General features: G+C 47.3%; 1 protein-coding gene across 1 annotated transcript in view; it reads right to left on the bottom strand.

The window, feature by feature from the left end:
• The window catches only part of LOC144752802 (uncharacterized), a 41,873-nt gene extending 20,874 nt beyond the window's left edge, over window positions 1-20,999 (bottom strand). The window contains exons 1-4 of the mRNA XM_078640653.1: window positions 20,954-20,999; window positions 17,403-17,498; window positions 16,406-16,537; window positions 14,797-15,081 (exon numbers count right to left, since the gene is read on the bottom strand). Of these exons, the coding sequence (XP_078496779.1) occupies window positions 14,797-15,081; window positions 16,406-16,537; window positions 17,403-17,498; window positions 20,954-20,999 (559 nt within the window). The remainder of the gene's footprint in view (window positions 1-14,796; window positions 15,082-16,405; window positions 16,538-17,402; window positions 17,499-20,953) is intronic.
• Window positions 21,000-23,876: the final 2,877 nt, after the last annotated feature.

The following is a 23,876-nucleotide window of genomic DNA, read 5'->3' as shown; positions in this document are numbered from 1 at the left end:
CCAATTCTAAGGTAGGTAGGGTAAAGCATGGCAAATTGAATGCCCACCTTCTGCAGCCGCTTTTTTACCGCTCCAAACTCCCTACTCACTGCTTGCATTGCAACCGTGAAGTCAGGGTAGAAGGCCAGTGTATTTCCCTGGAAATTTATGGTGCCCTTGTCTCTCACCATGCGTAGTATTGCATCACGGTCCCTGTAATTTAACAGTCTGGCCATAATAGGTTGTGACATTGCTCCGGGGACTGGGCGCCCTGCAATTGAGCGGTGTGCTCTTTCTACTAATAGGATGGAGGACAAGTTTTTAGGTCTGAATATTTATTTAATCATTGTCTCTATGCAGGTCTCCATTCTCCCTGTATTTGTTGACTCAGGTAGTTCCGTAATTCGAAGGTTATTACGCCTCGATTTGGCCTCTAAGTCTTCATTTTTTGCTTGTTGAGTACAAGTACTTTTTCGATATTCAACGCTTTACTCGTAACTGCAACTAGTTCATCCTCAGTGTTGGAGACCCTTTGTTCAACGTACCCGAGTCTGGTATTTTAGTTTTCCAGCTTGGCGGACATGTGGTCCATACGTTGGTTTAGGGCGTCAATCTTCCCATCCATGGATTGTAGGTTTTGCTGCATTGCTAACAGAGTTGTTTCCAATAACGGGGTGGCCGCTCCCTGCGCATCCGCTCCAGAGTCCGATGCCGCCTTTTATTGCGTCTTGCTCAGTTTCCGGATCTCAAAGGTTAGGCAAGGTTGGGATTTGTCAGTTTTTCCCATGGTGCTTTTCCAGGTGCACGTGCACCTCCACCTGGGGTGTTGCGACTTAATTGACTGTTAATGTGCACCGCACCCATTGTACCTCCCGCTAAGCCACTGCGTTCTACACCTTGTAGCCCCTTTGCAGCATGTTGTTGTAATATTTTGCGCCTACATGTTGCCTGCTCAAGTCACCTCTGGCCCCCACAGTGCCACAACTCTCAAATATGCCAACAGGTACTCTCTAGTAGCCCGATCCACAATCCAACATTGAGCACTTTGTGCGCCACTTCGCTCACTTGCACACTGTCAGTAAATTTAAATTCTGCCTGCAGGGTATTTTGAAATGCGGAGTGCGCTCAGAATCCTAAATTCAGCATCAGCGCCCACTGCAGCTGTAAACAGCATTATGGCCATGTTCCCCACGTGGGACTCGCCGCCTTCCTTTCCGCTCTCCCTATCCACCGCAGCGCCCCCCGAGCAGGTCCATAGGCCGCAGCTGTGCTACCGAGCCTGCACCCGTCTCCTCAGTTACAGGCCCAGGCCCAGCCGCAGCCCCACTTGCTGCTGCTGGGAAGGCAGTCGGGTTCACTCTCTGGATGTGGCAGGGCACCTGTCGGGTCTCCGAAGGGCAGCTTTTCACTGTGTCTTGGCACCTCCGTGCCTCTAGATAAATGAGCCTCGCTTCCCCACTTCTAGGTCGCACCTCTCTGCCTCAGCCAGCACACAGTTGTGCAATATGCAGCGAGATCCACCTGTTGCTCTCTGGTTTTGCTACATCCACCGTAAGTATCACTTTCGTGTCCCTCTCAGTGTCCGCTGGCTCCAGACCTGCCAAGTCTCCGCGGTACAGATACTGCGTCGTTCAGACAGGGACAGCCGCCATGTTTCCCTTGCAGGATTGGGTGAGTGCACTTCTGGTTTTCTCTCAGTGTTCCGGCTTATAGCAGCTGTCAGATGCTGCAATCCCACTGTAGGCGACTTGCTATCTTGCTCCGACACTGTTTTAAGCTCTGATGCAGTACTATTCAAGCGGATAATGGTCGGATTATGAATCAGCCAGGCAGAGCTGCACTACAGTGCAGCCATCTTGCCGCACGCCCTCTAGCGCCCCCCTCCAGAGCTTAAATTCTTGATACACAACAAAGTGCTCTAGAATAGCTTTTAAGTAGAATTATGAGGTGGAAAAGATATGTATTTTTCTGCACAACTTTGCTTTACAACAGAGAAGGAGTGGATCTATTGGCTAGAAACATGGTAGTCGTTAACTTTTGAAAACAGGAGCTTCTTTATTTCTCGGAAGCATGGCAAGTCATCCTCTGTTAAATTGGCTGATGAACAATCTGAATAATCCCAATAGGGACCCGCAGTGTGCAAATGGAATATTTTGCCAGTATTAAATAGAAGAAAATAATTCTGTAATTAGTGAGCATTCAGGGAGAAATCTTCTATCTCTGGTCCCCAGGCTATGTAAGAGTCATATGTACTAACCTACTTTGCAGTAAAAAAGGCAATTTGCAAAAAAGCAGAGTTTTCAACCACCAAATAGTTTCTCTCAATGTACTAATCACATTTTAGCAGTTGCTAAATACTAGCAGACTACCAATCTGCCTGAGCCGTATTTTATAATCTTCCTCATTCATGAGGTGGACCAGGTTGTTCATGAGGTAGGTCAGATTGCAACCCACTTCAAAGGGGACTATTGAGAAATGACCGAATAGTGCACAGGTTGATTTTCCAAATTTGATTGGATTCTCAAGAAGGCTGTACAAAACATGCAACACTTTTTATGCAAATCCAATCTTCATATATCTTGTACTTATTCCTTATGGCACTAAGGCAGGAAAAACTTATCTATGAACATCAAGAACCTTATTAACAGTATACTTCATTTGTTGAGTCCGATACTCATCCTAACAGAGTATAATTTGATAGGGCCATGGCAAATGCAGAAAGAGGATGTCTCATTAACCCCACAAAGAGGATACCAGCATGTCAGGCAGCTTATACTGAGAGGATGAGCGTAGACACTCTGGCAGAACAGCACTAGCTAATGCTACTCCCAGGGACCAGCATTTCACAAGCAACTGCCAATGGGAAATTAAAAATACACAGTAGGAGCTATAATAAACACAGGGGATAGAGAGGCTGCATAATCGGAAATTGGATTTACGAATAGCTATTGGCAAAATATCACTCCTAGTAAAACTCAATGCAGAGGCCAATTGACCTTAAAAGCAGTTTCATAATGATGCTGAGATGCATCCATTTGAGGAAGATTATACAGCAAGTGTAAAGAAAAGAGTCCAAGACAAAAATATCGTAGTCAGAATATAAACTCTGAAAATATTAAAACTGTGTATGTGTGTGTGCATGTGTCACTGTGTGCATGCGTGCATGCATATGTCCGTGTGTGTGTTCATGTGTGTGTGTATTACCCAGTGGCCACTGTTTAGTTATAGTTAGGTTAGCAATTCCATAGGAAATGCCTAACAAAACTTTTCAAACATGTGCTATTTTTTTACCTAGCATCAGCATTTTTAAAATATATTAATTTGGGGAGGGAGTATGTGGCCCATAACCTGAGCCAGAGTTGGGCCACGTGGACTTCAATCCCCTGAAGAGAAGTTCATTACAAAGGGAAGGGGGTGCATAACTCCTTTCCGTGAGCCTTAGTAGGCCACAGGGACCCCAACCCAGGGTCAAATATATATCATTAGGGAAGGGGGTGTACAGCCCCTATCCCTGGGCCTGTACCAGTCCAAAGAATGCCATTCACAGGGCTGGAAAAAAATCACATTTATGGGAGAAAGCATGTGGTCCCCGACTGCATCCAATGGTCAAAGACCATGTAAGGGGGAGAGAGGCACACAGCCCCCCTTCCCGGACCTTACAAGTCCCTGTGGACCCCATTCCCCAAGGACGGCTCTTGAACTGTGTCCCAGGAGCCCACCCCTGAGACACTGGACTTGTCCTAGTCCGCAGGAAATGGGTCAGGGAAAGAAGTGTGCTCCAACTTGGTGGTAGTTTTAAAAATGCTCCTGCCAGTTGGGCACACACTCTGTATCCGTGCCCACGCTCCTCTAGTCAGGGAAACTGTGATGGCAAAAGCAGTTGGACTTGGGACTTGGGCAGGGGCGGCTGGTGACATTTGAAAGTGGTGAGGCGTAAATACTGCACTGTGGCGAGCGAGCAAGGCCCAACCACCTATGATGGGTTCAGGGGGTTCTCCCACAAAAAGATTTTTGAAAAATGAGTGGGCAAATGGTGCATTCTCAAGCACATTTGAGAAAGAGATGGCTTGGCCAATACATCTCTGGGAGTAGCCAGACAAGTCTCTTTGCACTTTCACAGATACATCTCTCACCCTGCACTCATAGACCCATTACTCACCCTTCCCTGACACATCACTACGCCAGCATTCACACATCCACATCACTCACTCTGGACTCACACAGGCACACTGCTCAACCTGCACTCACACAGACATCACTCACCCTGGACTCACACAGACACACTGCTCATACTGCACTCACACAGACATCACTCACCCTGAACTCACACAGACATCACTCACCCTGGACTCACACAGGCACACTGCTCAACCTATGCTCACACAGACATCACTCGCCCAGGACTCACACAGGCACACTGTTCAGCCTGCTTTCACACAGACATCACTCACCATGCACTGTCACAGACATCACTGACTCACCCAGGACTCACACAGGCACACTGCTCACCCTGCGCTCACACAGACATCACTCACCCAAGACTCACACAGGCACATTGCTCAACCTGCACTCACACAGGCATCACTCACCGTGGACTCACACAGGCACACTGCTCAACCTGCACTCACACAGACATCACTCACCCTTCACTGCACTGCACTCAATAGGTTGCATTTATTTCAGCCTGTCTAGGCCTGACATTGCATGGTGACAGACTACAGTAGATAACACCACATCTGCTGGGGCCTCTGAGCAGCTGGGGGTGCTCAGCACAGATCCGAGAATGCAAGCAACCTCCCCACAGACATTGGTGTTATTGTAGGCTGTTCGTCACTGCATGCGAAGACGCTCAGAAATTGCCCCTGGCCGTGTGTGCGCCCGAGGACTGACATCATTCAACCAACATCTGTTAGAGCCAAGAAAAACAAAACAAACAGACAGAATTACATTTTTTAAATTTAAAAGCGATCAGCTGAAATTAGATTTGCTTCAAGAAGATCAATATTCATCTATATAAATTACCCAGGGTAACTCTCAAAACAACATGTAATTTAAAAGACGTGTTTCTAAAAACTGCGCATATCACACCCCTTCCAACAATCTATGCTCCATCAGCGTATTCCTTAATATTTAAAAAATATAACCTACGTTGTAGTGTCGAACGATTAATATTTGTTCCCTGATGCTCCCAGTTTCTCTCAGAGTTTATATTCAATTCTGATTTGCTTTCAGGGCTCACTGTCTTCTGTGCCCCTCAGACACGAAGGAATGATTGTTATACATGCACCGGAGACGCGTTAAACCAATCACAACGCACATTTATAACAAAATAATGCCCTCTATACTTCTGTGCCACTGCTTGCACACAGCTCTTGCTGCATGCAACATGTTGCTCGCCTAATGTTGTGCATCGGTTTAAATGCCTCCTGACTGGCACGCAGACAGCAGCAGGCACGTCAAAAGCGCTTGAGTCTGATAGGTAGTGCCTGGAGGCGCTACAGCTTCGTTATTGTTATTCAAAATGAAATGCTTAAGCAACTCAACTTTCACTCATTGGGCGTAAGTTTAGCAGCACAAAGCTCACTTCTCTCCTTCATACACATGACATGAAGTCATCAGACATTGTTTGTACACACCCACAACTGCATCAACAAGTAAGCATGGGCGTAAAATCCGCTCCGATCGCGGATTTTTCGGATTTTCGGCAAATTCGCAATCCGCGAACTCTCGCGAATTTGTCGAAAATCCGTGAATCCGCTCGCGGCGGATTTTTTGCTTGGTTGCGGCGCGCGGCGTGGTGCACTGCGTTCACTTTCCGTCATTTAGCGTTTGCCGAGTTGTTTTTCTTTGCGAGTGCCGCGCCATTTTGGATCTTGCTGCGTGATCCCGCGGGAGTTTGGCGCCCGCGAATACGTAATTGCGGCTTGCCACCTTGCACAGCACACCTCGCGAGAGTTCGCAATTGCGAACACGTAGTTGCGGCGGAAAGGAACAATCTCGCACTCGCGAAATAGAGATTTTGCAATTCTGCACAAGAAAATCACCAGCAAACAGGATAAACCTTCAGAAAATTAAGATTTTTATCAGATCACTCCTCAGGTTGACATTTGCATGGCCTTTTTTTTTGCAAGGAGTCCATTTTTGGGGGGGGGGAGGAAGGAAGTGCCCCACAGTCTCCAACTTCCTGTTCCTGTCCAGCAGGCTCCTCCCAGTGCTTTGTCCATCTCCTGGTCACTTTCATTTGGATCTGGAGCTGGAAGGATTACTTTTTGTGGGTGCTGCTGGATATTTGGATTTGAGGCCTTTTTGACTGTCTTTGGATCACTTTTGGATTAGAAATCAACTTTCACAAGTAAGTTTGTTTGGGGCATTACAGTTGCTGCAAGTACAATTTTGGAACTTTTTCAGAACATTAAATAAATTATATTGTGGGTAGCCACAGTATCCAGTAGGACCAGGGTTGGTTAGGGGTGCATGATACAACTGTTTTGTTGAATTTAAACACCATTGAGGCCATGGATGGGCTGGGATTGTGCTGCTTTTTGTCGTTTTTTTGGGCCTGCTGGTGTGGCCCTTTGCCCAGGGGTGGTGAGTGTTGCATGGGCCTAGTCTTTCTGTGGGGTGTCTTCTTGAATTTAAACATCATTAAGGCCATGGATGGGCTGGGATTGTGCTTATTTATTGTTTTTTGTCGTTTTTTGGGGGCTGCTGGTGTGGCCTTTTGCCCATGGGTGGTGGTGCATGGACTGAGTGTGCCTGTGGTGTGGTCTCACTCTCTTTAATGTAAACATCATGGATGGCATTGGATTGTGGTGATTTCTGGCTGTTTTTCTGTTTTTGGGGGGTGTACTGTTGATGTGGACTGGCCATGTGGGTGGTGGTGGTGGCCATCTTGAGTGCTGGCTGGTACAGGCAACATGTGCTTGGGGTGTAAGGGGCCATTTTGAGGAGAGGCAGTGTCTGAGGCCTGCACTTATTTTGCCTACTTTTCATCCATTATGCCCAGGGGTAGTGAGTGTTGCATGGGCCTAGTGTTTCTGAGGGGTGTCTTCTTGAATTTAAAAACCATTGAGGCCATGGATGGGCTGGGATTGTGCTTATTTTATTGTTTTTTGTCGTTTTTTTGGGGCTGCTGGTGGGGTCCTTTGCCCAGGGGTAGTGGTGCATGGACTGAGTGTGCCTGTAGTGTGGTCTCACTCTCTTTAATGTAAACATCCTGGATGGCATTGGTTTGTGGTGATTTTTGGCAGTTTTTCTGTGTTTTTTGGGGTGTACTGTTGATGTGGACTGGCCATGTGGGTGGTGGTGGTGGCCATCTTGAGTGCTGGCTGGTACAGGCAACATGTGCTTGGGGTGTAAGGGGCCATTTTGAAGAGAGGCAGTGTCTGAGGCCTGCACTTATTTTGCCTACTTTTCATCCATTATGCCCAGGGGTAGTGAGTGTTGCATGGGCCTAGTGTTTCTGAGGGGTGTCTTTTGAATTTAAACACCATTGAGGCCATGGATGGGCTGGGATTGTGCTGCTTTTATTGTTTTTTGGTGTTTTTATGGGGCTGCTGGTGGGGCCTTTTGCCAAGGGGTAGTAGTGGTGCATGGACTGAGTGTGCCTGTAGTGTGGTCTCACTCTCTTTAATGTAAACATCCTGGATGGCATTGGTTTGTGGTGATTTTTGGCTGTTTTTCTGTGTTTTTTGGGGTGTACTGTTGATGTGGACTGGCCATGTGGGTGGTGGTGGTGGCCATCTTGAGTGCTGCTGGCTGGTACAGGCAACATGTGCTTGGGGTGTAAGGGGCCATTTTGAAGAGAGGCAGTGTCTGAGGCCTGCACTTATTTTGCCTACTTTTCATCCATTATGCCCAGGGGTAGTGAGTGTTGCATACTTGCATGTCCCTAGTCTTTCTGTGGGGTGTCTTCAATGTAAACATCATGGATGGCATGGGATTGTGCTAATTTTTCTGTGTTTTGTCGATTTTTTGGGGTGTATAACTGAACTGATGTTCCTCTGTCTTCCATTGCTTTTAGGTGCACAAGACTCAAGAGAACCACCAGTGCCAGGAAGAAGTCCTGCAGTGGTGTGTGTGTGCAGCATAACGTCACGCGACGTCACGTCTGGACACAGACAACTCTGCAACTCGTGCAACTGCTGCCTGCTGTTCTGACCTGCTCTGAAGAAGATGGCCCCCAAAAAAGTAACCCGTAGCTCCTCTAGCAAGAAAGGTGCCAGTAAGGAGCAGAAGAAGCAAGTTACCAAGGAGACTGGTGTGCCGCCCGCCCCTTTTTTTGGGAGTAAAAAAAAAAGTATGCCTGCAGCAGCAGCGGGATCTGCTGGGGACCAAGCTGGCAGCAGCACCCCCGCTCCATTGGGCTCAGTGCCACCACCACCACCACGCCAACTTATGTCCAAGCCCTTGAGTGCTGCAGAGGCAGCCAGTATAGTTCTTGAATCACCATCGACCAGTGATGTTGGCTCATCGCAAGAAAGCAGCAGCAATGTCCCTCAATCAACACAGGTTGTTGTAGCTCATCTGACGAGTGTTGAACAACCACAGCCGCAACAACAATCACATGTGCAAGTACAAGCCCAAGTACATGTGGAAGGAGAGGCAGCGCAAGGAGATGCGCAAGCAGAGGTGCATGGAGGGTCACAACAAGTGCCCACAATAGTTGTTCCTCCCGAAGTAGGGGCACATCAGGAAATCGACAATCAAGGCGAGGTATCATTTGAGGAAGCCACTCCTCCTGATGATCCTTCATTGTCTTCCACACCCCTAGCAAGGAAGAGATCAAGGGTAGTGTCTACATCTTCTTCAAGCACACCTCCTTCTGATGATACGGATCAAACTTGGGAACCAGCACCACTGCCGTCTGACAGTGAGGCACACCATGATCCGACAAAGGTAGTTAAGCGTAAAAGGAAGCTCGTCCAAAGTCTCAGAGTTATGGAGTGTGATGAGGCTCAACAAGAAGTGGCGGATACTGCTGCTGATGAAGACTCTGCCAACGACGACCCAGTCATCATAAAGGTCACTGCAGCCCCAGCGGGCATGCAGCAAACAGACATTTTGACCCTAGCCCGAAGAGCTGCTGAGCGTGATGATGATGATGTTGTCGATGAGGAGGCAGTGGAAACACCACAATCATTGGAGTTAAGTAGTACACCAACTCGTCCCGCTTCCATATTTCTTTCTGGCAAGAAGAGACCTCCATCCACCTCGACCTTAATTAGTGGCGGTGAAAGTGCACAACGTACAAAAGTTGGGCAATCCAGATCCTCCACTTCATCTGGCATTAGCTTCATGACCACCACCACCAGTATCGCCGCCTCCTCCAGGTCCCACAGACACTTCAAGTCCCCAGTTTGGGACTTCTTTACTGTTTGTCAAAAAAATCCAAAGTTTGCCATTTGTACCCTTTGTAAGCTTGCAGTTAGTCGTGGTAAGCCAGGTACCAACTATGGTACCGGAGGCCAGAGAGGTCATCTTAGGAGACAGCACACTGTCCAATGGTTTGCGCACCTAGATGCGATCAAGAAAGGCCGAATTCAAGGAAACGTTGATGTTGCATCTGATGATGACGAGGAGGAAGAAGACGTGTCAAACACTTCCCTTACACCCAGTACCCCTGTCAGCAGCACACCCAATGTGAGGCACACTAAGAGTGTTGGAGCGAGTGAGACACCAACGCACAAATGTTCACCAGCGAGCAAAATTGGGTCAACGAAGTCATTATCAGCCCGTAAATGCTTGGTCCAGGGCAACATTAGAACAATGCTTACTTCAGACGTGCCATATGAACGCAACCACCCACTGACGCGTCTGTATAACACTAAGCTGGCTAAAATGCTAGCTGTGGACCTTCTCCCTTTTTCTTTTGTAGAAGCGGTAGGTTTTCTAGAATTAGTGGCAACGCTCTGCCCTAAATGGAAGGTTCCTAGCCGGTTCTATTTTGCCAGAGTTGCGGTTCCAGCACTACATGAAGATGTGCTGGAGGCAATTGGGGCAGCTTTGCAGAAGAGTGCTGTTCACACAATACATCTGACAACAGACATGTGGACCAGTGGCGCAGGCGCTGATTACATGTGCATCACTGCACACTGGGTCTCTTTTTCAGGTGTTAAAGCAAAGCTAAACGCAGGTGTTGACCCGGACAAAGTTTTCAAAGCTGCTCGGAAACATGCAACACTAGCCATGTTTGGCTTGGAGAAAAGTCACACAGCAGAAAACATTTTGGAAGAGTTTGACAAAAAGGTCTTGAAAATGCTATCCCCAAAAAAACGCAAGATTGGTTATGTTTCCACGGATAATGGCGCCAATGTAGTTAAGGCCATGTCGCTGGGTGGCTATTTCAGAGTGCCGTGTTTGGCGCACTGTATCAACCTGGTAGTTCAAAAATTCTTGAGTGATAGAGACAGTGCAGCGTTCGCGGTAATGGCCACCTGCCGCAAAATGTGCAACCATTTCAGCCATTCTTTTAAGGCCCGGAAGCATCTGAGGAGGCTGCTACTTCAAAGTCGAATACCAGTGAAAGCACTCATCCAGGAGGTGGCAACACGTTGGAACTCAACCTTCTACATGCTTGAGCGTCTGTATGAGCAGTATACGGTACTCGATCACTATTTCTTAACAGAGGGTACAACTCAGAAGGAGGACCTGCGGATGGGTGCGGCGCAATGGGACATAGTTAAAAGCCTGACAGACATGCTTCGTCCTTTTGAGTTCCTCACGCGTGCAGTCAGCCAGGAGGACTGTAATTTGGGAAAAGCTATCCCATTGTTGTGCATGCTGGAGCACCAACTGATGCACCAACTGATGGCGGTGTCTTCTGAGTTTGAAAAAGATGTACAAAAAAAAGACCATTTTATTTTGTCTGAGAAATTATTAGAGCGCCTACGTGGTGATGAACGTCTTCAAAAGATCAAGTCAGATCAGCATTACATTTGTGCTACTATTCTGGATCCACGCTACAAAAAGGCGCTGGCAGGCGAAGCATTCTTTCCTTTTGCTGATGCAGATGTTCAAAAGTACAAACATTGGTTAGCCTGGTCAGCCAAGAGGTTTGAAAAAGAACGGCAGGTTATTGAAGGAGAAGACAGTACATCAGCATCAGCATCAGCAGGCCATCCCCAGTCACAAGAATCCACTTCTGCACCTGTGGCTGGGGCACAAGTGACCTCTCAGCCGTTAAAGACACCGGCAACTGGATCATCTGCACCACACACAACACTAACAGTGGCTGCTGAGGAGGATTGGCTAAGTTTGCTTGGGTATGGTTCTCGAAAAAATGTCAAAGGCACAGCAAAAAGTAAGCAAAGTGGAGGAACCGTTGATGACCTTGAGTCGATGGTGCAGGACTATATGAATGACTCAACAGAGGTCTTTCTTAATGATGAGCCATTGCAGTATTGGCATGGCAAAAAACAATTGTGGCCCCAGCTCTACAACCTGGCTATAAACTTTTTGTCTTGCCCACTCGCAAGTGTGTCTTCTGAACGTGTTTTCAGTGCTGCTGGTGGCATTGTAACTCCCAAACGGAGCCGCCTCTCGCCCAAAAATGTGGAGCGGCTGACAATGATCAAGATGAATCAGCACCTCATACCACCAGATTACAAAGTACGAGAAAGCACGCCGCATGAAGACGAGGAGGACGGCAACGTAGATGAGGGGATTTGTTCTCTGTTCGGTGGCACTGACCTCATCCTGCCTGAATTCGCAGAGTATGATGACGAAATCTTCTTCTTATTCCCTGACACCGAGCCCTGAAAATGAGACAATGAATCAAGAACTTTCTTTTTCGTCCTTATTCACTTTTATTCCTGTGTGTCTCTCTTTCTTTGTTTTGCACAGTTAATTTAATTCAAACTTTAATCACCTAATCCCAAAAACAAGACCATCAGCAGAACTGTCTTCACTTGTTTGCTTATTGATTTGAAGGTGCCGCAGTCTACATTCCTCAGGTTCACAAGTTCTGAAGAACATGCTCCTCTATCCTCCCCCTCCAGACTGCGATTTCCCTCAAAGCAGAGTGCTGGATTACGCCCAATGAAGAAAGACTCAGCACTTGTGGGGGTGTTGTACTTCTTTGCGGGTGAGTTGACGGATTTGGGCCCATTGCTGTGAAGCTCTAATAATGGACAAAAGTGTTTTGGACCAAATATGAGGTGGAAATTTCTTGCCGTTTTTGCTGACTTGCTTGCCTTTCAGGTGCTCTTTGGCGGGATTCCGGGTGTTTGTGGGTGATTTTTGGTGTCTGGGAGCACTGCTGCGACAGTCTAATCTTGATTGCATTTGCTTTTCAGGAAATCCGTGGTGGAAAACAGGAGTTATGATGATTGATGATGATGACCTAGCTGCACAGCGCCGCGTTTGGACCGAAGGCCGAGAGATATTGTAAGTATGAGATTTAGCTTTTTCGCTATTTGGGGGTGTTGTCGGGTGGTTTTTTGCGGGTGGGTTGGCGGGTCTTGCCTGGGGCATTCCTGGGAAGGTCTAATACCGGATAGAAGTGTTTTGGACAAAATCCTTAAGGAACAGCCTTTTTTTTGCTATTTCTTCTGACATCTTGCTCAATGTAGCGTTTTGGGGGGCTTCCTGCTGTTCGTGGGTGGGTTGCGGCCGGGGTCTCTGTCGAAGCACTGCTGCGACAGTCTAATCTTGATTGCATTTGCTTTTCAGGAAATCCGTGGTGGAAAACAGGAGTTATGATGATTGATGATGATGACCTAGCTGCACAGCGCCGCGTTTGGACCGAAGGCCGAGAGATATTGTAAGTATGAGATTTAGCTTTTTCGCTGTTTGGGGGTGTTGTCGGGTGGTTTTTTGTGGGTGGGTTGGCGGGTCTTGGCTGGGGCATTCCTGGGAAGGTCTAATACCGGATAGAAGTGTTTTGGACAAAATCCATAAGGAAACACCAGTTTTGGCACTTTTTGTAAGTTAGGGTTCGTTAGGGTTAGCCCTAGCAGCAGGATTGCATGTGTTTCGGGGGGTTCTATTGCAACGCAGTTCTGGGGTTTTAGAGCACTGTTGGAGCGATGCTGGCTATGGATACTTTTGCTTGCTTGCAAGTGGTTTGAATACAATCCACGGTCTGTATTTGGGCCTACTGTTACTTTCAAAGTACGTTTTGTCACCATTTTTCTGCTAGGCATCGTTTTTGGAGATCTGATTGGGGGTCTTCTACATTTTTGCGACTGGCTTTAGTAAGGGTCTTGGTGGGAGCATTGCTGGGAAGGTCAAATTTTGTTCTAAAACACAGTTTACAGTACACCTACCTTGAGGGGAAAGATCCGCTATAATATTTTGGCCATACTTATTTATCCTTAAAAAGGTGACTCAGACAGAGCACGCAATTTCAAAAATATTGTACTGTCTATTAGGGAAATCAAAGTGTCACTTTTTGCACCACACAGCGTACATACCTTTTATTTATTTATCAGTGGTATTGTAATAGCACTTCCTGTTTTCCGTTCAATAATTACAGGCCGGGTTTCAGTCAACATCCGCCAGGCAGGCAGTGGACAGGGTGTCTTCTGTCAGTGGTCACCAACATTGATGGACGAAGCGTCAGCTGGAATGGAGGAGTGCCGCCAATAAGAGGAATTGTTTGCTGCATGCAACTTACTTACCAAATTCAACAGGACAACTCCAACAACATACGCAATATAGATACAGTATCCATTGTTTTATTCTATGAGTGTGACTGCATGTGCTTAGCTTTAGTTTGTACCCAAAGATTCTCTTTATCTTCAATTATTGTTTGTCCATGCTGTGCTTTTTTTTTCTTCTCTCAACAAAACCTACCCAAAAAGAAACCCCCATTCCCATCCATTTTCCAAACCCTAACCCTCTTCCCCCGGGCTGTGTTGTTTTGCTTGATGTCTGACTAAAATGACATCAATAATTCCACACACTTGCTGGGGAGGATAAGGTCATAGCAACAGGCTGGTGAAGGAATACGAGGATATCTTCTAGACTTACTCAGCTTCAGTACTATATATCTTCTAGTAGTAGGAGCCAATGTCAAATAAATTCAACGCAAGTACTAGTTATACTTGCAAGCAAATACTTTACCATTTGTTAGGCTGCATTATGGCACTGTTCTAGTGTACTGTCACCTGCTATATTCTCGATCGTACCGTAACCGTTGTAATGCTACAGTAAGGACAAACCAGGTTTCGTTTTCTTTTTTTCCATAGGCATGCAACTGCCACTGTGTCACACCACTAGTACCACGCAATGAGGAAATTTCACCCGCCCAGGATTGCCAACGTTAATCCCCATTTCACGTGGAGCCAGCCCTGGGCCTAGCCCTAATTTCTAACACAAATTACAGGTAAGATAAGCGTTTGGTGGGAGGTAGTATAATGGAGTATTATTTAGGACTAGACGAGAGATTGACGGTAGTACTACTAAAGTCCTACGACTGTTCAGGAAAACAAACTTACTGTTACACCCCCGTCCCCCACCCACCAGACTGAAAAGCAGTAAAAAACAGGTATGGTCAGATAAAGTTTAAAAATGTATATTTATGTAGCCCTAACAAAATAATCTCCCTCAAGACCCACCCTAACCCCAACGATTGTCTTTGAAAAGTCCCAAAACGATCCCAACTCCCAAATCCCACCCCCCAAAAGTCTATAAAAAAAGGGCAAGGGACACTCCACTACTGGAGGGTGCTGGTGCATTTTGCGGCATGGGCATCATACTCCTTGCGGAGGGTGGCAAGCTCGAAGCGGAGGCCCTCCACCAAGTTCTTATAGTTCTGGACCTCCTGCTCCAGGTAGGACATTCGGACTCCTAGGCTGCGCTGGCGTGCCTTGCAGCTCCTGTGGGGGGCAGCTGGTCTTTCTGTTGCTTGGCGGTGGCGGTTGGCTTTGTTAGCCCGGCTCGGTCCCGCTGGAGCACTGCGCATGCTGGCGTCCCGTGGGGTCACGGAGGAGGATGCAGCGGTCCCAGTCGAGGATGTTGTTGTTGCACCGGTCGACTGCGTGTCCTCCTCCTCCTCCAGGGCCACCAGCCGCCGATATTCGGCGTCAGTGGCATCCAGCCTCCGTTGCCGGGCCATTCGAGCCTGCTCCCTCCGTGATGTTGATTTGGAAGGAGCAACTATATGAAGAAAGAAAGACATAGTCTGTAACCAATGCTCCTTAGCATTAATAACACAAAGTGATTGAGCCGAGAGTTGGGTCACAGTACAAGTAGCAAATTGAAAGCACAGTACATAACTATTGAGGACAGTATCTATGTAACCTCCCACTTCTGCATCCTTGCTCTAACATTAGTGGTAGTTTAATGAACAAATTCTACGACCACTATGGACTTCCATTACAGTCGACTATGACAGTACACCAGTCTTATTCTTCTTCTTCTCTCTTGTTTAGGAAAATTGGTACGTTATCTTATGCAAGCCGGCAGAATGGCAGCACAGTGAACTTGCACCCGAGAAAAACAGTTGCACACCATGATGAGTGAGACAGACTTGCGTTACTGTACCGGTCCAGTACATGCAGGTGGTGAAGCTATTACTTTTCTATTATGGGTGGCACTGAGAATACTCTGTTACAAGGGCTACTGCTTAATTAATTTACCGTTCACCCTACAGTGCAAATGAGTACTAGAAAAGGAAAATGAAGAAGCTAACTAATTTGATTATCTATCACTTCACATGGGACGTATTTGATGACATATGGGATGACTTTAGGTGCTTTGCTTAATATTGAGTGAACAGTGATACACCCACACATGAATGACGTACTACAACTAAACTAAAGTTATTAAGAGAGGTACGGAGTGTCCACCGTAATAACCAGATATATGCTGTGCTTGCAGTTGCAATACAAAGTACTGCTACTATTCATGGTAGTATTGGACACATTTACAATTTCTTTTCCTTGCCTTCCCTGCACTGGAACGGACGTGCGGGTGCGGTGGTACATGCTCTTCAAGGTAAGACTTAGTTCATCCAGCGACCATCTACTCTCTCTAGATACACATGTGCTATCTAAGAGTCAGAGAATACCATGCTCCAGGCATCCATTCATTCAAAGTATACGCACACATACAGTTTCTGTTTCACCCACCCAGGCTGCTGTCCTTCCACCCATCCTTGCTTCATCATTGACCCAGCCATGCACCATACCATATTCTTTCCTTCCCAGCCACCTCGGGGGCCAAGCAAAAACATATCGTTCTTCTTTGCCAGCCATCATACAATTTCGCGTCCCACTTACTTACACCCTTCTTTCGCTTTTCGTTCATCCCATCCATCACGTTCATCTAAGAACTTATTGGGATTCTTCTCACCAAAAACTTCACAGCTAAGTCGAAGTACATTTCGAGGAGGCTACTACCTGGTTGATTTGTAATACACCCATGCAGAAAGCACACTATGCAGTATTCAATCTCAATAAGTAAGGAATATATAGCTTACCTGTTCCCGCCACCACCGTGCGAACCCCCACAGGACCGTCCGCCGGCTCTTGCACCGCCTCCTCCCCAGAGTCCTCCGAGTCCTCGCCCAACACCGCCACCTCCGCGCTGGCCCCGTCACCAGATGTTCCACCTACAAAGTACATTTAAGAATGTTATAATACACCACTCACTACTATATAATATTTGGTCTAGGAGTAATAAAGAAATGTTAAAAAAACAGACTACAATGTAATAATTTGTGACTGTCTACTCTAAAGTAAAAATGTCACTTTTTCAAGGGAAGGCTGTTGTCTTGCTGCACTTTTATGCACAACTGATGAATGCTTGCTTTTTATTTTTAACACGCACCACTTTTTCTCCTAACAGACAGAAGCTTGACTTCTAAGAACACGACCAGGATCAAGTTCAAACCAGGTGAGAGCTCGGCTCGACCACAAGAAATGTGTCCAATTAATCGTCAACACTAAGCACTTTTCCGTTTTCAGTTAAATAGTTTTATGACAAAGTAGATTTTAATAAATGTGTTTACTTTTAATAAAGCTTTTACACTTAAATAGACTCTGTGGTTTTTGGTCCTCAAGACTAGAGTGGATGAGGTAAAGGTTTTGGAATTTTTGCAAGCATGAGTGCCTCTGACACTTCTTGACTGTGACTCCGTACTCTTGTCCTGCGTACGATAATCTAGAGATCATTGGGGATCAATCATCGGTGACTTCGGGAGCTAAATGACTCTGCCACACTATCTAGTCAGTAAGGAGACAGTGCATAGAGCTATTGCTGAATAGAATGGGAGTCCAATGGAATTGCCAAATGTCCAATCTTAGTTAGGTACACAGACCGACTAATAAGAATAATCTAGTAATACCACAGGGAGTCATATTCGAGGCAGGATAAGAATTTATATCCAGTCTACAAGAAGATCAAAGACGATTTAGAAAAATCGAATGAGGAACGCTAGGAAAAAATAGGTACTCTTTATTAAAATTAAAACTTACTGGGGCCAGCAAAGGAGCCCTCGCCTGCCCGATCCTGGCCTGCATCCTCCTGAACAGCACCCTCCTCCTCCTGTGTCCTCTTGCCCTTGGGGGGAGCTGATGTACAACATGAAAGAAAGAAAGAAAGACCAGAAAACATGGATGAGATTTGTCAACCAAATCAACCATTTCAAAAGAACAATAACAAAATATTTCGGAGAAATAGCAAATAGATAGACAACTATTCCACGGGATCTATCTCATGTGGTATACTACGTTATTCGTATTGCCTGATTTGCGGACCGTTGACTTCCAAAGTTCCTATGTAACTCAATAAACAGACTACTAAAGAGGTTTGCCTAGGCCTGGCAGGCAGCAGTCCGCAGCACGCGAAGTGACAGACAAAGTCCATCCTGCTTGCAGATCAGTGAATACTCAAACTATCAATCCACCCACCACCACCACTATTTCTTCTTATAGCCATGTGTCTAAAGGAAGGACTGGACTTCAGTCTGTTGGCGCTGATTTAGAAGTCCCTTGCGGCTAATTTTCCTCCATTGTTGCGTGCCTTTTGTGACGCAGCGGCAGAACAAAAGACTCGCCATGGTGTTGGTGCGGCATATATATTAAAAAAAAAAACATATGGGCATATGGGCGATGCATCACGTTGTAAAGCCCTGCGCCATCAGGGGGCGTTCCGGCGCAAGGGAGGGCATACCTGCGCAGGAACAAATCCTAAAAGTGGCTGAGGGAAATCTACAAGATGTCAATCAGTCACTTTTAGGACAATGATGCATGACTCAAACCCTGCGCGCTTGAAGCCGACGTACGGCTTGATGCAGCATTGGGGAGATAGGGTACCCCAGAGCATTGCTGGAGCTGCGCCATCGTTGGCACGCAACTCCAGCAATGCGCCGCCTTTACGGCACAGATGCGTAAGGCTTCTGTGACGTTTTGGGCCAATGGGTGGTGGTGGCATGGCACACAATTACTGCCACATCCCTGCTACTTTGCAGGGATGCGCCGGTAATTGAAAATATGACCCTTAGTGTCTAGCATTACGCAGTTCTTATCTTTACACTACACTCATACATAATTTCTCAGGCCAATGAAATGAACACAAAATACAAAACAAATAAGCATAGTAGCAAGCAAGGCTACTGAGAAGGAGAGCAGTGCACCTGAAATGCATAGAAGATTTTGAAATATAATTTACCTCAATGTAATCGGCAGCATTATTGCTCTTGGTAAAGAACAAAGATTTGCAAATAACAGAGCCGGATAAAACGGAGTAGTAAATGAATAGCTACTACTACTCACCAAGCCCGGGGACCTCTACGCTGAGCGCGTCCAGCAAGTCCCGCTCCCGGTCCATGACATCTGTCCAGCGGTGGGTGACCTGGTTATATGTGCGCCGGACCCCAGAGAGCTGAAACATGGCCCGGCACACCTTCTCCCACCGCTTCCGGCGCTCCCGGATGCCATAGCCGGTTGCGATCTTGCCGCCTCCCAGGATCGTCTTGGGGAGGCGGCGCTGGACGTGGAAGATGAGTGCGGCCACCTCCTCCGCGCTAAAGATCTCCCGTGGCACCACTTGCTCCCCCCTCAAACGCCCGCACGGGAGCCGGGCACGGGGTGCGGGACCCTTCCCCTTCTCAGGGTGCTTCCCGGCTCCCTTTACCATGGTCTGGGCAGAAATAAAGTTAAATGATAAAGAAGAAATAGAATAGTGAAGAAGAAAAGAAAAGAGTTTAAAAAGTAGTTTAAAAGTAACTAAAAGCAGCAGAAAACAAAAAAATATAGAGCTAGAAAAATAGAGGGATAGATTAATAAGTAAAATAGATCAAATAAACTTCAAACAAGCAAAGGATGGCAGAGATTCAGAGAGGATACAGAAAGCATGCCCAGAACCATAGCAATGAATGAGAAACAAGATGGCCGCGCCCGTTCACGACCGCGTGGGTAAGTTCGCGCAAGATTTTCCTCGCGAGCACGCGCGAAATTGTACTAGCGAGCAGCACAGTTTGCGAGATTACACATAGCGGCCGGAAACGGAATTACGTCACGCAAACAAGATGGCCGCGCCCGTGTACGACCGCTAGGGTAACTTGGCAAACGTATAGCTACAAGCGCCTCGCGAACACGCACAAAATCACGCGAACATACACGTCGCAAAGAAAAACTTAGTGTATTCGCAAGCATTCGCGTCTTCCGAAATCGATCTCGCACGGATTCGCGCACCAAAAAACGCGCGAAATTGCAGAAAAAACGATTTTTGCTAAACTGAAAGCAATGAGCAGGTGCAAAAGTTCAAACTTAACATTAGTAACATTCACTGTAGTGCTTCCTGAGGGGCCCCTCCAGAGTTTGCAACTATTCTATGACCCTGCTATGACCCAAACAGCAGGCTCATAGAATAGCTACAAGTAGACCATAAAGGTCCTGTGAAAAAAAATTGCACTGCAACAGAAAGCAAATTACAGATAAGGAAGGAAGCAGGTGCCAGCCAGACTGGAACTTTCAAAATAACTGACACATTAATCAACCCCAAATTAATTCATGGCAGTTGAAGTAGGGGAGGTGTGCTTGCTTTTTTCAACCCCCATAAACTACAGTGATAAACAAACCTAATGGGTGGCAGTGAGGATGTACCAGAGGGTGGCATGGGTGTCCCAGAGGGTGGCAGTGGTGAAACAGAGGGTGCTGTGAACCTGTGATGATAAACCAGACGTAGAAACAACATAGTCGCGGCCGTTGCGAGCCGAAAAGTAAGTTCGCAATTGCGAAATTGTCCCAAAATCCGCGCGAACGCTCGCCAACACCAAAAACGGGAAAATCCGCAAGTCCGCGAGAGTTCGCGTATTCTCGTGGATTGCGAATCCGTAAATACGCAAATTCGCGTACGCGAGATCCGCTAGATCCGCCCATGCTTACCAACAAGTCCTGGCTCACGGGGGAATACACTCAAAAGTCAATCAACAGAAATGCGCGACAAATGGTGGCAGAATGAATTAGCGAATTTGTAAAACTGCTGTCTTGCCAAGGAAAGTGGGTTTAGATGCAGCAGCAGCCAGAATAGAACCATGGGTCAATGGGCCTGTTGCAGCATGTAGCGTTTTTGGCTGTCGAATGGGGGATATCGAATTACATCTAAGTTCGGCGGTATAGGGAACCAATACAGGTGAACGTGTTGTGACAGGCAGTCACGGCTCGCAGTACTCGCGGGGAGGGGGGGTCGGGAGAGGGTTGCGGGGGGGGAGTCGGTGGCAGTGGGGGGTGCCGAGGGAGAATAAAATTTAGAAAACGTACCTGACCGCTTCTGCTCCTGGTCCGCGTTGGCGCCTCGTCTTCAAACAGAAACAGGAACAGCAGCACTGGAGTGGCAACCCCTAAGCCAATCCTGGTGCTGCTCCAGCGCCAGGAGTGGCTTAGGGCACGGTTACTCCTTGCCCGCTGCCTACCCATTAGGAGACCAAGGGACTCCTAATGGGCATGCGCAAACAAAGGAAAACACAAGTGCGCATGAGTGGGCACGGTGCGAAAATTCGCCCTCCGTCCCCACTCATGCACACTTGTGTTGTGCTGCTGCGTGCTGCCCCATTTCATGTCAGTCAACATGACACCAGACCGCCCACCCCCTTCAGACTCTGAAGGGGGTGGACAGTCTGACGTCATGCTGACTGGCATGCATTGTCAGTTCTCCCTCGGCGTCATCGGGAAATGGTAATAGCGCCCCAACGAGGTAGTGTGACACCAGCAACATAATGAGTGATGAAGAATGTGCAGCAAGGAAACAGGAGGCCCTAAATCTGTTCAAAGAAACTACTCGCCCCATGCAGACGGAAAGGGGGGCGGCAGCCCCCAGAGGAAGCAATGATCTAAATAAACAACTTCAGGATTACGAGAAACTGAAAAAGAGAGAAATCTCACGTTGGTGGGAAGTGGCATCTCTGCATCAGTATTTACAGGTGGGACGCATCCCACGGGGATCAAGGATAATGATTACACCAACCTACGAAAACCCAGAAATAGAAATGCTCGGTGAATGGGCGGAAAATAGGGCAGCGAGTTCCACCAAAATGATACGTATTCTAGTAAAATATGCTGAAAAAGAACGTTTGGAGGTGGTAGCAAAAATGAAGGAATCGAATGACATCCTGGATAAAAATGATGACAAGGCTAGAGTCAGCAAATTTAAAAGGGATTTAAAAAATAGGCTGGAAAAATATGAGAAGGGCATTAAGCACAGAAAAGCCACAACGTTTTTAAGGGATCGTATAGATTATGAATCAGGGTGAATCTATATGTTTGCTAGGAAATTTGACCTGGAAAGATGGCAAAAAATCCATAGTGGCCAACTGGACCAACAAGTCATCTCACAAAGTGAAGCTAGCTCAGACACTGGCTCTGAACAAGAATCTGAAGAACAAGGCAACAGAGGAACCAGGGATGTAAGATTGGCTGTAATCGAGGAATTCCCTTTTATGTTACTGGAGCAACTGGAGCAACAGACCGATCATCGCATGGGGAGAGGACGGGGTTGGGGAAGAGGCCAAAGAAGAGGAGGCAAGGGATACAGGAGGAGCGCAAGGTTGGCAAACAAAAAGATCACTATGCTCCAATACGAAGAAGCAAACCAAGAAATAATGGATAACACAACGATTATTAACTTGAGTACTGTGAAGTTAACAGGGGATGATGAGTCGGTATTAAAATTAGGATTGTCGTTCTGCAATGATAATGAGTATAATTATCCAAATGGCTGGATGGATTTATACCGCTTCGTCCGTAAGCTCAAGTTGTCCAATCAACATGGAGCTAACCGTACAATACAGGAACAGACTCCCGCTTCCCTAAGTGAACCAGCCTTCTTAAGTGTTCAGGATGCTCCTGCCTTAAGTGATATGATCTCATTAATCAGTGATGATAACCAGATTGGGAGTGAGGAACAAGGAATAACGACAGTAGGAATGGAAAGAAGGGATCATACACCGTTTGGAGAACCATCTAGATTCCTGCCCCAAACCATGAGAGATAACTTGGACATTTTTGGGGAAAATGTAACAAAAGATCTGAAACAACTGTACTTGGTGGTTAATCAGAAAAAAAGTAAAATGGATCAGAGGAAAGCACTTTTCCTTAAAACAGTAAGGAAACGACAAGATGAAGATGGAGTACTGATCAAACCCTCAGATAAGGGGGGAAACGTTGTACTGTGAGGAAGGGAGCAATCTAAGAAAGAAGCTCTTAGCCAACTAAACAATCATAATTGTTACAGGAAGATCGGCCCTTAGGAGTATGAGAAAGTAAAGGAAGTGTTCTTTACAAGATTGAATGTCTGGAAGGAAGAATGTTTATCACTCAATCAATCAATCGGAGTACTTGTAGAGCGCGCCCCAAGTCTTGGCGGCGAGGTAGGAGAAGGATCTGCCACTTGAGGTCGTACTTTGGATGCGGGGGACAGCGGCGAGGGTGAGGCTGGCAGAGCGGAGCTGGCGGGTGGGGGTGTAGAAGCTGAGTCTGCTGTTCAGGTAGACTGGTCCGGCGTTGTGAAGTGCTTTGTGTGCGTGGGTGAGGAGCTTGAAGGTGACCCTCTTGTCGACGGGGAGCCAGTATAGGTCTCTCAGGTTGGGGTGATGTGGCTGCGGCGGGGGACATTGACGATCAGTCGGGCGGAGGCGTTTTGGATGCATTGTAGTCATAGTAGGTGTTTGGGTGTGATTCCTGCGTAGAGTGCGTTGCCGTAGTCCAGTCTGCTGCTGATGAGGGCCTGTGTCACAGTTTTTCTTGTTTCGGTCGGGATCCACTTGTAGATCCTGCGGAGCATGCGGAGGGTGTATAGTAGCAGGGGGAGGAGACGGCGTTGACCTGCTCAGCCATAGAGATGGAGGAGTCGCCGATGAATCCTAGGTTGGTGCATGGTCGGTGGGTGTTGATGCTGTTCCCATTGTGGTCGGCCACCGGGAGTCGTCCCAGGCTGAGGGGTTGGGTCCGAGGATGAGTACCTCCGTCTTGTCCGAGTTCAGGTTCAGACAGCTGTTCCTCATCCAGTTGGCGACGGCCTTCATTCCCTCATGGAGGTTGGTTTTGGCAGTGTGTGGGTCTTTGGTGAGGGAGAGGATGAGCTGGTTTTCGTCGGCGTAGGAGATGATGTTGAGGTCGTGTTGGCGGGCCACTTGTGCGAGGGGGCGATGTAGATGTTGAACAGCGTTGGGCTGAGGGATGATCCCTGGGGGACGCCGCAGATGATGTCAGTGGCTTTGGATCGGAAGGGTGGGAGGCGGACGTTCTGGGTTCTGCCAGAGAGGAAGGACGTGGTCCAGTCAAGGGCCTTCTCCTGGATTCCGGCTTCTAGGAGTCGTGTCTTTAGAGTGCGATGGCAGACCGTGTTGAAGGCGGCCAACAGGTCCAGGAGGATATGGGCTGATGTTTCGTCGTTGTCTATTTGGCGCCTGATGTCATCTGTGGCTGCAATGAGGACTGTCTCGGTGCAGT

This window comes from Lissotriton helveticus, chromosome 5_1 (genome assembly GCF_964261635.1).
Source record: "Lissotriton helveticus chromosome 5_1, aLisHel1.1, whole genome shotgun sequence".
NCBI lineage: Eukaryota > Metazoa > Chordata > Amphibia > Caudata > Salamandridae > Lissotriton > Lissotriton helveticus.
The sequence above is the reverse complement of the archived record's forward strand: the minus strand, read 5'-3'. Positions and strand labels throughout refer to the sequence as shown.